At 23.8% G+C, this 16761-nt stretch overlaps 2 protein-coding genes across 3 annotated transcripts; one reads left to right on the top strand and one right to left on the bottom strand.

The window, feature by feature from the left end:
• Positions 1-24: 24 nt before the first annotated feature.
• On the top strand, positions 25-1723 carry LOC127283520 (uncharacterized). The gene is made up of 4 exons (XM_051308472.1): positions 25-264; positions 343-421; positions 606-783; positions 851-1723. The coding sequence occupies exons 1-4, from the start codon at positions 193-195 to the stop codon at positions 1053-1055; spliced, it is 534 nt and encodes a 177-aa protein (XP_051164429.1). The 5' UTR covers positions 25-192; the 3' UTR covers positions 1056-1723.
• Positions 1724-3528: 1805 nt separating this feature from the next.
• LOC127283238 (exonuclease 1-like) lies at positions 3529-13060 on the bottom strand. Of its 2 annotated transcripts, none has more exons than XM_051307966.1 (9): positions 12963-13060; positions 10826-11133; positions 10120-10468; positions 9719-10053; positions 9279-9654; positions 8788-9073; positions 8527-8712; positions 8318-8455; positions 3529-4680 (listed from the first exon to the last, which is right to left on the bottom strand). In XM_051307966.1, the coding sequence occupies exons 1-9, from the start codon at positions 13058-13060 to the stop codon at positions 4447-4449; spliced, it is 2310 nt and encodes a 769-aa protein (XP_051163923.1). In that variant the 3' UTR covers positions 3529-4446. The 2 variants fall into 2 exon arrangements, with proteins under 2 accessions (XP_051163923.1, XP_051163924.1); XM_051307967.1 differs by lacking the exon at positions 12963-13060 and adding an exon at positions 12652-12735.
• Between the last annotated feature and the right edge of the window lie 3701 nt (positions 13061-16761).

Below are 16761 nucleotides of genomic sequence, written 5' to 3'. Positions count from 1 at the left end.
TAAAAGAAAATCAATATTATATTAGAGACGAAACGAGACAAGTGTCTCGGATTTTCATGTTAAATGTCAGAAAAATGTTTTTTTTTTTTTGCAGTTTATAAGCAATATTTTTTTGAAGCAATAAATTTTATTTTCAAAAATCACGAGAAAATATAAAATACAATAAATATTTTTGTGAAAAAATTTTTTAAAATGACTGAAGACAGTGGAATAGATAGTGATCCAAAGAATAATGTTAATATTGAAGACGAAACTTTATTTGCGGTAAAAAAATTTTTATTGAAAAAATTTATTATTGACTTTGTGAGAGAAAAAAAAAAACGGATAATTATATTTTTATAGGGCAGTGATAGCAGTAGTAGCAGTAATTCAATAACGAATCGACGCACAACGACGACAAAACATTTACAAAGAAAACTTGGTAAATATTTTTTTTACTATTAAATTGCAAAGTGATTAATTATCAATTAAATCTTAAGTACATTTTTTGAAAATTTACTTTTTCTTAAAAATTCTGTAATTATTACAGCAAATTTTTTTTTATTTTGAAAATTTTTATTTTTAAATTAATATTAAGTTTTTCAAATTTAATTTGTTTTTTTTAGAGGCACGTATCGAGCAAGCGAAAAGAATTCAAAAAAATTCAGAATATATGAAACTTGCCAATAATGATGATTGTAATGTGAGTCCTGGAATTGGAATAATTCCCATTCAAAGGATACCAATTCCTCAGAAGAAAAAAAATCTTCCCCTCGTTGAATTATGTAACAGTGATAGTGGAAGGTAGAATTATAATTTTCATTTTCTTTAATTTGATGAAAAAATTGAAATTATTATTTTTTTTTTTCAGTGAAGAAGAAATGGCATTGATTCCCATGTCGAGGACAAAAATTGGAAATAAAATTCTTAAGGATCTTACTGATCCATTTAGTATTGAAGTATTAAGTGAAGGTAGCGAGGATTCTTTAAATCTGGAATCAATAGAAACAAGTCAGTCTGATGCAACAACTTATAGATCATCTGGTTGTTTTTCTTGTCAATGTCATATTTTATAGTATTTTTCATTTTATCATTATATAGGGAACAATCGATAAAAATTTTATGCTTTTGACGTTAAAAAAAAATAAGATTTGCCTAAAATGTGTCTTTTTAATTTTAGTGCAAAAAAAAGAGATCTAAAAAAATTAGCTATAAATTTTAATTTTACTAGAATAGCTAATTTTAATATAAAATTGACTTTATGAATAAATTAATTATTTGCCAATTTATAACAAATATTCAAACAATTTTATCTTAAGTAAATAAATTGTTTTAGAAAAAAAAAATTCAAATATTTAAAGAAACTATCTAAGCATATCCTGAACAAAAAATCAGTTTTCCAAATGTATTCTACAATTTATGAACTCGAGTTGCCAAATATTATTTATAAAAAAAGAAACATTTTTAACTAATTTAAATTAAAAAAAATTTAAAGAACTATAAAATTTACCCGTAAATAGAATATACATATAATTTGAAAAAATTAAATAAAATATTTGACTATTTTATTGTTGAAAAGAGATATATAAAATATAAATAGAAATATAAATCGTGCAAAATATTCGACTAAGCATCATTGTGATGCTTTTATTCTATTAAAATATTATAAAAATCTATTAAAGCGCACAAAATATTTATTTCCGCTAAAAATGTACATTTTCAAAGCGCTAACAATTTATTCCGAGTATATATGTAAATACTAATTTTTATTTCTGATAAAATAAAGATGATGTCTTTAAAAAAAATTATAATCTTTTCATTTATTGTGTAAGATTTTTTTTTTTAAGATTTCAAAAAATTGTTTTCTCTTTATATCATTAAAAATATTTTTTTAGTAATAAATTATGCATACCTCTAAATATAATAACTTATTACGAATAACAAAATTTCACGAAAACCATCACAATAACCTGAAAAAAAAAATTATTTTCAAATAAATTAAGAAAATTAGACAAAAAGAATAAAAAAAAGAATTCAAATTCTTACCATAAATAAGGACTGACAAAATAATGTTTTCAATTATTTATAAACTCATCCATAAAATGTTGATTTGTTCTAGATTTTTAAAAGTAAAACCATTTTCTGTAATTACTTTGTGAAGGCAACAAGAGTTAAAATAAATTAATTACATAAATTTCTGTTAAAAATCAAAACAATTAAAATTATTATTAAATAATAAAATTATTTATAAAAATGTATTATTATACTTAAATAATTATTATTGGTTATAGGTTTATTACTATACTTGCATTGAATTATTAAAATTTGGTATATATTTAATTCTCATTAGAAAACATACAATTTTAAAATAAAATTCCCAGGGAATTTTGATATATAATAATAATAATAATAATTACAGCAAAAATTAATATTCTCGTTAATATATAAAAAAAAATTTTTTTTAGATTCTTTATAACAATTTTTATATTAATAATTAGAAACTAAATGTTGTCGCACTCGTTTTAACGAGTTGCGACAAAAAATACATTACTGTAATTCGTAAAACGTTGATTATAATTAATGAAATAGATATATTATATATAAAGTTACAACCTTATATAAGCGTATAATGTGATTTTACTAAAAGTGAATCCATAAATTGTGGAAACATGAAAAAAAAGCAATTACATGTGCGTACATTTTTTTTTTTAAATAGGCAATAAAACCAAAGAAAAAAAAATGTTATACACATGAAAGATATTTCTCAATATAAATTACTACTTATAATGGAATAATAGGCACTAGAAGATTTAGACGTAAATAAAAGGCTAAAATAATAATATCTATATCACTCGCAGATATATAATTTATCTTTAAGCTTACACGATTATTAGTTTATACAAATAATTACATCTCTCGATCTTACAATCTCCATTAAACCAATTAATAATCTCATTATTATCATTAAATTGACAATTTAAATTTAATTTAATTTTTAATAAAAAAATTATCACTTAATTAACGTTTCATTAAAACGAATTAATATAATTCATTAGTTAATTAACAAATTGATAATAATTTACATTTGTTAACTAATTAACAATAAACTAATTTTAAAATTAAATTTTTTAATTATCAGTTTATTAGTTGATAAAAAATGAATTTGCATTTTATTTTCTACGGCAAATAGAGAAAATTTTATTAATTATTTTTCCTGAAAGAATATATTTAGAGGGTTAATTAGAGATTGTGATCTTTTCTATATATATAAATACCTAATCGAATTTACAATATTTATGTAAATGAGTATTAAGCCAGTGTTATTTTTTGGTTGATAAAATTCATTAAAAACGTCATATTGTGCAATTAACAGTAAAAATCTCATTCGATTTTGTTTTTTTTTAATTTATGAATGAAAAAAAATAACTGAATCAATTTTATTAAAATAAAAAAAAAACTGCAGAATATCATTGAAAAAAATATTCAATTTTATTTTTTTCAATTTAACGCAGCAGTTTAAATTATATTTGAAAATTAATGTAAAAACTGTTAAAATTAGATAAAGAATTTATTAGTAAATAACATTTGCTTTTCTATTTTTTTTTACACTTTATATCTAAAAAGATGATTTTTTTTCATATTATGTGCGTAAAAAATCAAAATTCCATGTGACAATACAAATGACATTTGAAACAAATAATAAATAAACATTTTTTAAAGACTGACATTTGTATTATAAATACAAAATTTTTTGTAAATTACAAAACAATTCATGAAATATTGAATGATTTAAATAGAAAAAAAAAAATTGTTCAAGAACTATTTTCATGTTCTTTGTTTTTAAAAAAATAGAAATATTTGACAATACAAAATATAATTAAAAATTGTGTTTTTTTTCACGTGAATCGTCATTATTATGCTTGATGCATGACATAAAAACGGCTAATGTGATTATCAACAATATTTACATTGACATAATAATTTAAATTCGCTTCAATTTCAGTCCAAGTTTTTTGCTTAAATTTTCTCCTTTTTTTCCAGCAATAAGCAAATAAAGTTAATATTATAAAATAAATTTATAAATGATAAATAAATTGATCAAAAACGATTCCACATAATATTTACAAGTTTCTCAATCTAATCATATCATCGAAAAAAAAAAAAAATGTTCGTGAGTTAGCTAAAAATGTTAAATAAAAACAAGCGTAAAATCGTTCTTTTAACAATCGCTGAAAATTCGAAATATTTTAATTGTTCTATTGTTATTTGAATTTTAGAATTTTTTCCCCCTACTTTTTTTTATTTAACATTCTCAGCAGAATGACGAGTGTAATTAATTAATAGTAATTAATTCGTCATTCAAAATTCTATTGATTTTTTTTATAAATATATTTTTCAAGCGTCTTTTTTAATTTTCTTTTTTAATAATCATAAAAAGAAACTATTTGTTAAAAATGAAATTTACCGTTACGTCTCGGGAATAAAAATCTCGACAGAATTATTTTCATTTTTATTCATTGATTTCATTGCTCGTCTTCTGTCCTCGATCATTTGTCGTCGAGATTGTTCTCTTGCTTCACGAGCTTTTTTATTTGCTTCACTCGCCGGTGTGGCTTTCATTTTTGGCGCAGGAGTCATACGTCGTTTAGGCGTACTTCCATTTAACGGTGTGCCAGTAATCAACCTTTTTTCGGGTACAATCTAAAATCAAAGAAAAAAAAATTAAATTTCATTGTTTAAAAAATATGTTCATAATTTACAAAGAGAATTATTTTTTTTCGAAAATATAAGAAAAAATAACTTATTTGTTAATTCGTTGTCTTCTTTTCCAAAATATTCAATTCTTTCGTTTCTCATTGTCATTTCTTCATTTGCTTATTAATGCTTCGAAAAATTTGGCTTTTCATACATAAATAAAAAATAAATAATTATAAAGATTAACGAGGAGAAAAATTAATTCTTCGTAATAGAAATATTTGCAAAAATTGAAATTTTCTATAAATCAATCTGTTTGTAAAAAGATAATTTATTATTCATAAAAATATTTTTAAAAAATCATATATGTAATTAAAGAAAAAATTAACCATTTTTTAAGAATTTTTTAAAGAATATTTAATTTTAAAAATCCATTATCCAAAAACAATTAATTAATACGAGAAATATTTAAATAGTAAATTTTGTCCTCAAAAGATGAACCAATGAATCTAATCAACCATAAAAAAAATATGTACATACCTTAAATTTCTTTTTAAAAAATATATTTATATTAAATACTTTTAAATATCGATATAAAAAATCACAATATAAAAAGAGAATAGAAATTTTTAAAAAAATCACAATATAAAATATAAAAAATAAAAAAATGATTACAAAATTATCAAAAAAAACCGCTTCCCAAAAAGCAATATTTACATGGATTTACTTTAAAAAATATCAAAATGATACTAAGCATCCCGTAAATATAAAGATACAATGAAAGACGACATAAAGTTCTGTTTGATTTCAAAAAATCACAAGCATATCGTACATTAATTCTCCTATTATAATTTAAACTTTCAATTTTCGATTGAATTTGTTTTGGTGAAAATTTCATTAAACCATAATTTCCATCGCGACGTATTGCAATCATTGTATTTTCTCTATTTGACGATTGACATCTATCGAATTTTAATAATGAACATTCTTCATTTGTTCTTTTAAGGACATTTGCAAAAAAATGTTGTTCTTCAACTGTTGAATTTGATTGTATAATTCTTGATGTTTCAAGTACCATTCTTGTTATACTTGTTTCAGAATCACAATAACTAGCCAATGATATTGAATTTGGTGATCTTGAATGATTGATATCGGAAAATTTTGAATTTTCCAATGGAAATGTTGAGATTTGCAAATTTTTATTTTCATTTTCATTTTTAAAATAATCACAATCTCCATTATTTTCATTAACAATTGATTTAAAACAATTATCAATAAAATTCGAATTTTTTGATTTTTCAACTTTCACTATTTGTTTATTTTCTTTTTGATTAAAAAAATCAGGTGTAATTTTTATTTCTTTGGAATCTTCTCGTTTTTTTGTATTATTGAATTTTTTGAGTTTTTCAAATTTACTTGCATTTGGAAGATTTATAGGTTTAGTATATTTTTTAATTAATAAACGTTGTGCTTCTTTTGAATATCGCGGAAAATTGGAAATATTTGGTGTCTGTAAAATTGACTGTGATACACTTTTTGAGCACACTCTCGACCGTTTGTTATTTTGATTAATTATACGATTTTTTACATTTTCTCCTTTAGGCCAAATATTTGTTACAATTGAACTATTATTATTATTATTGTTATTTTCCACTGATATTTTCTCATCAATTTTTGTAATTTTTAAATTTTTATCTATTTTTTTTATTTTTAAATTTTGAGTTGCTCCATCACTATTCGCGACAAATGATTTTGATTTTAATTTACTTAATGAATCGATTACACGTTTTTTTAGGGAATTCTTTTTTCTATCGAGTGATTCAGATCGGGAATTATTATTTATTGTTGTTGTGTCTTCTGATTTTGTTTTTCGAGAATTAAAAAATGATTTTTTAAATTTTAAATCGTTATTGGTATTTTTTATTTCTTCTTTATTGTCTATTTTTTCTGTACTATTTTGCTCAGCGTTTGCAATAAAATTAGATACAGATTTTTCATTTGTATTTTGGTTGTTTATTATTACGGTTTCATTACTATTTAGACTTTTTAGAGAATCTATTGGTTTTTTTGGTAAAATTGGAGTCACTTTTGTCGATTTTTGTGGTATTTTATCTTTCTTGTTATTTCTTTCCAAAGATTTTGAAATTCTTTTTGTAGCGCCTGTTTCTTGACTTTTTCTCGAAGACACGGAAGATGGTCTTGATTCTTGTTTTTCGATTTTTTTCCCTAAACACTGATCGTCTGATTTTTTTTCATTATTTGAAGTAAAAAATTCAGTTTTATTTTTTTTATTTACCGATTTGGAATTATTAGAATCGTTAATTTGAATTTCTTTTTTTCCATGTGAGGAAGATGGTCTTAAATTTGGACTCTTATCTCTTTTAACTTTTGGAGAATTTTTTTCAATTTTTAAATTCTTGACACTTAAATTTTTTTCCTCACCTTCGTTTTGACTTATTTTCTCTGATTCTTTGATTTTTGTTGTATTTTTTCGCGTCTTTTGCCTTTCGACGAAATTCTCATTTATTTGATTTTTCGTCATTGGAATTGTAAATGCGATTGCTTTCGGTTGTATTGATGTAGCGGAAATTGGAACATTTGATTTTAAATTGACGTCACTTTCATTTTCCGATAATTCGAGAATTGGCGAATAAAGATCAATATTTTGTAAACGATAGACAGATTGACTTCTATTTAAATTATTATTATTTTTCATTAATTCCTCATGATTATCAGAATTGGCTAATGAAAAATATTGACGATCATCAGACTCAGGGAGAATATAATTATTTTCAAAATTTTTCGATGAAATATATTGTTGATATTCAGAATCTTCTAATGTTGAAGAATCAGTTAATTCATTTTCACCATCATCATCATCTGAGAGAGAATTTTCTTTATAACTGATAATATCAAATGCTGTTTCATCAGCAAAAGTAACATTGAGTTTTGATTTTCGTCTTGATTCAAGTGATCGAGATCTAAATGATGGTTTATCATTAATATATTTTTCATAACTTTTTTTCCCTTCGAGAATTGAATCTCCTATTGATTTTTCTTCGAAAGAACTGTTTACACTGCTTTTATTTTTACTATTTTCCGTATTGACAGAACTAAATTTATTATTTGAAAAACATTTCCGCGAATTTATTGGTTCGTTGGGAAAATTTTTGTTATTGAGTAAATGTTGATTTTCACGTTTCTTGGTACTAAGCATTTTTAAATTATAATTATTTTCCATTTGCGATAAAACACTTCGCGCCTCAGAACAATTAAATTCAGTTTCATCAAAAATATCCTGTTTTATTGATTCCGAGTGAAATAAATTTTTACCTTCTGGCGTAAGTCTCAATAAATTGGAATCACATAATTTTTCACCTAAACAATCATTTTCAAATGTTTCAGATTTTTTTTTATTTAGAAATGTATTTTTTTTTAATTTCGATTCAAAATTTTCTTTGATTTCTTGATTGAATTTTTCATTTAATCCTACGGCAAGATCTAATTGTTTTTGAGAATCGTTGTTGTTATATTCTTTTTTTAATAATTTTGAAAATTGTATTCTCCCTTTGAGGGAGTTGAAAATTTTTGTATTCTTTCGTAATTTTGACGGGGATTTAGAAGTAAAATTTTCTTGACATACCTCTTGCCATTGTGATTTTTTTGAACGTTCAATTTGTTGAAAAAGTTCATTCACTTGAATAACCTGCAACATTAACATATCCCAGAATCCTTCTAAATCTTCATTCTTCGTTGGAAATTCTTCGCCTTCTACTTTATTCTGAAAAAAAAAACAGATTTATAAGATTTAAATCATAAAAATGGAATAATTTTAAAAAGAATTTTTATTACAATATTCTTGTGACACAATCCCTCGAATTGTTGCATTTTTTGAGAAGCCAAAAGTCGAGCTTTTCCAGAGGCCGATCGTAATTTTCCAGCTGCTTCCTCGGGTAAAATTGAAGGATCAACATTGGAAAGTTCATTCTCAGCTGATTCGGCCAATAAAATAAGCTTATCCCTTTCTTCTTTTAGCAACTGTGAGAAATTGATTTCAATTGTTAGCAAAAAAAGTTTTTATTTGTGGAAATTTGAATTTATTTTCTAAATTACCTTCATGAAATAGTGTCCATTTTTTTCAATGACTGCTTTTTCAATTTCTATCACTTCTTCTTTTTCTTCTTTTTTTCCTTGTTCTTTTTCTTCTTCTATATCTTGCTTTGAATTACTTGAATCAAGAACGGGCAGCACTACTTGCGGTGCAGCCGGTTGCTGATCCGTTATACTTGTGGTACTCGAACTAAGTTGAAGGGAATTGTTTTTCAAATCCTTTTTCTCAACCTCCTCTGATACTGGACTCTTTTCTTTGGCTTCGTTTTTTACAGTGGCCACTGATAACCTGTGTCCGTGAAACAAAATTAATCATTATAAAGCTGCATTAACAATAAAAAAGAAAAGATACATAAATTAATAGATTAATTAGTAAGATAAATTAATAAAAAGAACAAATTAATTAAGAGATAAACTACTAATTAATAGATAAGATAATGTTTTTAATTTTATTTAATGGAATATTGAAAATATTGAATAAATAATTTGATTACCTCTGTAATGATTTTGTTATTTGTTCAGAGCCATCGGTTGGCTTTCGGGTATGAACAGCTGGAAGTTGAGCACGAAATTCCGACGGCAAACGTTTCAGAACAGGCAGGGACTCTTCTGTATTTGAATTATCTATAGAAGTATTATTATCGTGATTAATAGATTTATTATTAAAACTTGAATCGCTTGTATTCGATTTATTAAATGAGCTGCGTTTAAAGAAGAAACCCTGAGCAAGTGCACCTGGACCGTAAAGACGTTCCACCCGTTGTTCAATAAATGATTTTTCACTACTCGATGAACTATTCAATAAGTGATTGTCAAAATTTTGTGACGATCCATTGATTAAGCTTGTTTCACTAAACGAGGTATTCGTTACTGTAAAAAAAGTATAATTATTTTTTTAGTAATTTTTCTAAATTTATTTTTTAAATTTACATACCATGAACGGTAGTTGACTTTGGCGATGAAGAAGAATAGGAAATATTTTGTTGATTATAAGAAGCAACGTGAATGCTTCCGGGACTTCGTTTCGTTGTTACATTATTACGTATGGGACTAATTTCCGAATATGTTGAATTTAATGAAATTCCCTTATCAACTTCTGAATATCCTTCACAATTTATTGAGCTTTTATTATCGTGATATTTTTCAATTTTACCATTATTCTTTGTTCCATTTGTAAATCCATTTTGACGATCCATTGCTAAAGGTGAAATCGATTGACTTTTCGATGGGAAACCTTTATTTGATGGTATATTCAAATTCTCGTTAGATCTGTAAAATTTAAAAAAAAATATTTTAAATTAATTTAACAGATAATTTAAAAAAAAAATTAATTACCTAAATCCAACAGGACTAGCTTCTCTAGTAATTAATCTTGCTCCAGGACTACTATCCCTTGAACGGAAACCTTCTCGCAATTTACTATCGTATCTGGTGATTCCAGAATATCCGCTTATACTGCAAGAAAGTCCTAGATAACTAGGTTTCTTTACTGTCAGCTGATCAATTTCATTATAGTGATGGCCATTGTTAACATTTGAACTCTTGCCGTTAGTAGTTGCGTGTTTAAGCTGTTGATTTTCACTATTTCCGTTTCGCAAATTATCAGCTGATGGTGTTTGCTCACCGTTGAAGGATAAATTAAAACTGTGCAATGTTTTCTCCGATAAAGAATCTACTGTTTTTTCTGTAAAAAGAAATAAAATTTTAATTATTGGTATTTGTTTTTTCAAGGACAAAAAAAAAATAGAATTTATTTATTAATTTTAATATTTATAACAGTTTTCTTAATTTTCTTCACGACAATTGCACCAAATACCAAATTTAGATCATTGTATATAAAATTAAAAAAAATTTCTCTCCTCTTCAGAATTTTTATTCTTAATTTTTAAATTTAATTCTATTTTTTGGTAATTAACAAATTTATACTTATTCAAAAATGTAAAATATTTTTAGTTTTTTTTTTTTGACAAGCTTGGAAAGGAAAAAAAAAAAAAAAAAAATTGGGATTAGAATTTTCAGGAAAAATTCTCGATTTGCCAACCTGATGGGTCGGAGGCTGATTGATCGACGTCCAAGCTACAACTGCCGATGCTCTCCTGGCTCGTCATATTTGGATGTTTATTTTTTGTCGTGCTAATGAACTCTGGATCAACTCGATGATAATTTAATGGTTGCACTGACAGTGACAGGGGCCTTGTTCGTCTTGGGGCCCTGTCTGTACCTCCACTATCGGAGACCAGTGTCACTGTTAAATTTCCGTTTCCAGCTTCTTCTAATCCAGCCACTTCACCATGTACAGGACCTCTTCGTCTTCGCCAATCTTCCAATCCACGGTCTTCTACTTGCACACTGTTGATATTTTTCTTTTCTTGTCAAAAGTTTCATTTTTTATAAATTTTATATTTTATCATAATATGAAAAAAAAATTCCCTTCTCTTTATTAAATAAATTAATAAAAAATTCAATTAATAAAAACAAAAAAAAATTTTACCATTTTGATAAATTTTTTTTTTTAAGAATCCTTTTTCTCATTTTATTGTAGGTATTTAAAAATTTAATATTAATTTTTATTTAATGAAATTATATTTTCAATTAAAAATCTCAAAAAAAATTGCAAAAATAGTGAAAATAATTATTTAATTATAAAAAATTGTGATTGTAATCGGATTTTGTGGTGAAAGAAAATTAAAATATTTAGAAAAATAGATAATTTTTTTTATCGAAATCGCGAGTCTAAATTTAACATGATTTTTTTTTTTTTATTATTATTACAATTTATTTACATTATTCGTAAATAAATAAACAGTAATATAAGAGTTTACGTCCTGATTATGTCGGAAATGCAACCTCATTAAATACATTCTCTTGGCATATCTTTTCTTCACAACACATATGGTTGCAGAATTTTTTTTTTTTTTTTTTTTTTTTTGCAAGATCAAAATACATGACTAAGCGCAATACTCTACAGTAATCAGATTTTTTTAAAAAAACACGATTGCAATCAGGTCTCTAAAGTATCTTTCACAATTTTTTAAATATTAATTTATATGATCCTTTTTACTTCTTTAATATACGATTTTTTAACATAAATTATTTATTTATTGAAAATATATAATTATAAAAATTTGATTTATTTAAAAAAAAGTATAAAATTTTTTAGCAAATAAAAATTATTTATTTAGAAAATTAATTGAAAATTTAATTCAGTTAATTGAGATGATTAAATTTTTTAAGTCAATTTCATAAATTTAATAAATTACTTTTTTTTAAATTACTCCATTGAATGAAAAAAAAATTCATTGAGTAATTTAAAAAAAAAAATTATTCAATTTCAGTTTATTAAATTTGCATTATATTAATAAAATTTCAAATTAATCATCTTCTCAGAATTTAAAATCAAATATGAATGATAAAAAATCTTTTAAAATTATTGAATCATCGAAATTACAAATTAAAATTTCGGATTCAAATTTTAAAAAAATTTCTCCAAAAAAAATTTATTCGATTCAAATAAATATTTATTTTAGTGATTATTTGAATTAAATACATTTTTTCAAATGCATGTATTTTTTAAATAATTAAATATATATAAATTATTACATTCATGCTAAAAATTCGATTTCTATCTCTAACATCAAATTCGTGCAATGATTCTCTAAAAAAAAAAAAAAATTATGTACAAAAAGACGAAGTGAAGTTTAAAAAAAATACAATTCACATGCTTTAAAATGTATTTATATAAACAAAAAAAATATTTTACACATTTAAAAAAAAGAATAAGCAAAAATAGAAAAAATAAAAAAAAAACCCAAAAAAAATGTAAGAAATATAAAATTTAAATGTTAAAAAAAAAAATTACAAACGTACAAGATGTTCTTTATGACTTCTCAAACTTTATGGTATTAGTTTTCAATCCCCTAATTAGGATTCACGCTCCAATTGATCCTTGAAACAGACGGAAGCATTCACTGTTTCTAAAAACGGCAAACCACTTCACAAAAAATATTGTTTAAAAAAAAAAACACTGAATTATTTTTTTTTTTTTTTGTTATTAACTAATAAAAGCGGCGTTTTTAAAACAGAAATTTCAAGCCTTCCTTTATATATTATTTGCATCTATTTTTCTATGAAAAAAAAAACTCTTTCAACACTGATTTTTTGGGAAATTTTTTCCATACCTTCGTCGCCAATGTTTCCATAATGAAAACTTCGAACCACCTTCTTTTTTAATGACAGGATTAACCGTGTAGGTACCGGTCTCAATTTTCAATGGCATTTTTCCCTAAAAGTTATAATTTATAACTTTGGAAATTGTAAAATTTATCAAAATAAAATCGTTTTCCAAGAAAAAAAAAAATTCACACCAAGCTTGTAATAATAATAATAATTTTTTTTCAAATAAATAACACCGCACACTTTTTTTTTTTTTTTAATTCACTCGTAAATAAAAGCAATGCAAAGGGAATAGAAAAAAGAATTTTTTTTAGCTTGAAAAATTGGTTAATGAAAAGTGTGATTATTTTATTATTAAATTATCAATTTTTTTCCCCGTAAGGTTATTAATTTTTTTTTTTTTTTTTTTTTTTTTTTTTAATAATCTCTAAGTTGTTAGTGTGACTAGTTTCCGAAGACTGGCAGAGTATTCGGACATTTCCATCTGATCATGGAGCTCTTCTGTGACAGGCTTTTCCTTTCTCTCTCTCTCTCTTTCTTTTTCTTTCTTTTAGTTTAAACTATATATATATATACTATCTTTCTCCAACTCTTCCCTATGTCGTTCTTAGGGCAAGAGTGTATTTTAGGAACAGTCAAAAAATCACGGTACCGGCATTTTCACGCGCGACTGTGCACTTTAGTTCAGGAACTAAGACTGAAACCATATAAAAATATCAAAAAGCCCCACAAAAGAAACGAATATATATATATATATATCACACAGTTTGTGAAAATAAAAGAAATTTTAATGCATTTCCTCAAAAACCATTATTATTCGAATATTCACAAAAAAATTTATTATTAAAAAAATTATTCCAATTTTCCTAATCACAATTTATTTTTTTTAATCAATAATTAAATTAAAAATAATAATTAGAATTTTATAAACTAGAATTTAGTAAAAAAAAAAAAAAATTTATTTAACCGAATTTTATAAAACAAAATTTTTATATTCTATTTTTTTTCAAGAAAATTTTTTTATAATATTTGTATAATTTTCAAATTCCGGTACACAGAATCGTTGATTTATTTAAAATGCATTATTTGAAATATAATGGATATAAATTATATATTCTTGCATCCCTTATTACTCTATTTTAAACGGGATGTAACTAATTCTGATATTTAAATTTCATATAATATAATGACGTTTCTCATCATATTTCGAAAATTCCTTTACCTTTTTCTTTTTTTTTTTATTATATTTTGAAAAATCTTAAAATAGCTGATAATTTATTTTTACTCGCGCATATATAGAACAAAAGGTATAAAACATCTGTCATTTTCGAACTTAAATTCTATTAAAAGATCATTTTTTTTGCAGGCAGAGGAATTTCAAAAATTCTGCATCTGCCACTAAAATACTTTTTGTGAATATTTAAAATTTTATTGTCATTTTTTATTTTTCTCCAAAAATTCCTAATTTTTTTTTTCCAAATCAAAATTAAATAATTTTTAATAATTAATAATAATAAATATTTTTTAAAAAATTATATAATTAAAATTTAATTTAGTAAATAAATAAAATTTATAAATTAAATTAAAAAAATTAGTTAAAAAAAAAATAATAATTTTATAAATTAATTAAATTTCTGTCACATGTTAAAAAGTTCCTAAATTAGAATAATTCTTTTGGAAAAGAAGAGAAAGAGTGAGAGGGAAATTTTATTTGATAATTTTATTTTGGATGCTAAGAATATTCGTTTGTATTCGCATTATAATGAAAACTGACGTCTCGGGGAGAAAAAAAAAAAAAAAAAAAAAAAAGAATCGAAAAGTCAGGGGGCTTTTGGTTCGTTTAACATGACACTTTCAATATTATAAAAGTCTGCGTTTCTTAAATGATCAACGTAGGTACTAACTGAGAGTGCGAAAAACGTTCACTCCGCACACTCTGACAATAATGACTTTGCGAGATGAATCTTTTAATTTACGATTACATATAGTCACAAAAATAGTATAAAAAAAAAAAAATGAAACTTTTATCCGGACAACAAAATTCTTCAAATTTTTTTTTTGAAAAAACAGAAAAAAGAGTTGAATGTATTTTTTATTATTATCATTATTATTATTATTATTTATTATTTTATTATTATTATTTATTGAATTTTTTTTATATTAAAAAAAAGGAATAATAATTTAATAATAAGAATAAATATTGTTCAAAAAAAAAATAAAAAAATCTAATTTTGGAAAAAAATGTTTTGCTTTCAAAGTGGTAAAAAATTTTAATATTCATTATTTGATCATATTTTCGGGAGCTATAAAAGATTTCTCTAAAAACAAAAATCTTGAAGAATCTGTTCGAATATCAGTCTTGTCTGTTTTAAGTGACTTTTGAACTCTAAAAGCAAAAACACAAAAATTCTCTAAGCCTATATAGGCGTAAAGATCTCCAGCTGCGTGCGAAAGGGGCTCTCTTTTGTACCACCATAAATATACCATCGAATTGGCAATCATAAATTCTTTCTGTTTTAATAAAAAAAAAAATTTTTTTTTTCTCTTCTATTTTTGTAAACAAAATTTCTTTAGCAAAAACGAAAATTTTTTTTTTATTTTAATAAGAATATAAAAATTTTTAAACTGAATTTCTTTTTAAATAACTGTAAAAATGACGTGTGTGTTTTTTTTTTTTTTTTAATGAATTTAGAGCAATTTTTGCAGACTAATTATAATTCATGAGTTTTGAGGACATGCGACAATTATTCTAACTATCGCGTCAAATTAAACCAATTTTATTAATAAACTTGTCTATTAAGAAGAGCTCTAAAAAGATTTTTATCAATGAAAGAAATTCTTACGCGCATGGAAAAAAAAGTGAATACTACACTTCCTTATTAGTTTGAATATAATAATCTCAGAAATATAATTACAATACTTATATCTTGTATATGCTTCTTGACCTTTTATTTTCCGCCTACGAAAGGCACGTGTGTATTAACTTAAATTGGGCGCTATAACGGCATATATTTATAAATCTCAAGACAAGTCATTTACCGCAGTTGTCATTAAAAAAAAGAAAAAAAAATATTAATTTTTTTCAAAAAGCAAAAAAAAAATTTTTATTTTATCAAATTGAAAAAGAAATATTAATTCTAAAAATTCATTAGGGAATTTTTATTTTCAATTTAGAAACGAATTCTATTCGATTAAAAATATTTTGTTTTTGGTCAAAGTTTTAAAAAAAACGAGGAGAATATTTCTCGAAAACAAAGCGAAATTTTGATGAAACTGGCTAGACAGTAATTTTCCTCTCTCCTGTAATTTTTTTTTTTTTTTTTTTTTTTGAAAAATCTTTGCGTTCTTGTCGCCAAGACGGTCGCGACAGTGGGGTAAGTGACACTACATGAACTCCCGGATTTCTATATATAAGCACAAATAAACCACTTTAACTTTTGAACCGTGCTACATATATTTAGCTTTCTTTCCTTTTCTTTACCACATGAGTAGCATCTGACCGACTCTTTTTAGAGCTCTTCTCAAATGAGCAAGAGAGCAAGAAAAAAAAAAGAAAATGAACAAGAAAAAGGGAAAACATTATTTATATGAAAGTGAACGAAAGTATAATTGTGTCAATCGTATTTTCAGACAGAATTTTTATCTATTTTAAATCAAAAAAAAAAAAAAAATTATGAAAAAAATTGCTAAAAAAATATTCTATTAATAAATTTTTTTAAGTGATCGATAATTATTTCAGATTTAAAATTTAATAATTAAAAAAAAAATAAATAAAACTGATTTATATTTAGGTATAAAATAGAA

The sequence above is a fragment of the Leptopilina boulardi genome, unplaced genomic scaffold (genome assembly GCF_019393585.1).
Source record: "Leptopilina boulardi isolate dan_hultmark-lab unplaced genomic scaffold, ZJU_Lbou_2.1 LbouV2_31, whole genome shotgun sequence".
Taxonomy (NCBI): domain Eukaryota; kingdom Metazoa; phylum Arthropoda; class Insecta; order Hymenoptera; family Figitidae; genus Leptopilina; species Leptopilina boulardi.
Note: the sequence above shows the minus strand (reverse complement) of the source record. Positions and strands in the feature narration are given on the sequence as shown.

What these genes read in the sequence shown, in the direction of transcription:
- LOC127283238 (XM_051307966.1), bottom strand. Translation starts at nt 13,060, where the DNA reads ATGCCATTGAAAATTGAGACCGGTACCTACACGGTTAATCCTGTCATT. An exon ending in GCTAGTCCTGTTGGATTTAG is followed by an intron (nt 10,054 to 10,119) that starts GTAATTAATTTT and finishes TAAATTTTACAG; the next exon opens with ATCTAACGAGAATTTGAATA. An exon ending in ATAACAAAATCATTACAGAG is followed by an intron (nt 9,074 to 9,278) that starts GTAATCAAATTA and finishes TCACGGACACAG; the next exon opens with GTTATCAGTGGCCACTGTAA.
- LOC127283520 (XM_051308472.1), top strand. Translation starts at nt 193, where the DNA reads ATGACTGAAGACAGTGGAATAGATAGTGATCCAAAGAATAATGTTAAT. An exon ending in AAGACGAAACTTTATTTGCG is followed by an intron (nt 265 to 342) that starts GTAAAAAAATTT and finishes ATATTTTTATAG; the next exon opens with GGCAGTGATAGCAGTAGTAG. An exon ending in ACATTTACAAAGAAAACTTG is followed by an intron (nt 422 to 605) that starts GTAAATATTTTT and finishes TGTTTTTTTTAG; the next exon opens with AGGCACGTATCGAGCAAGCG.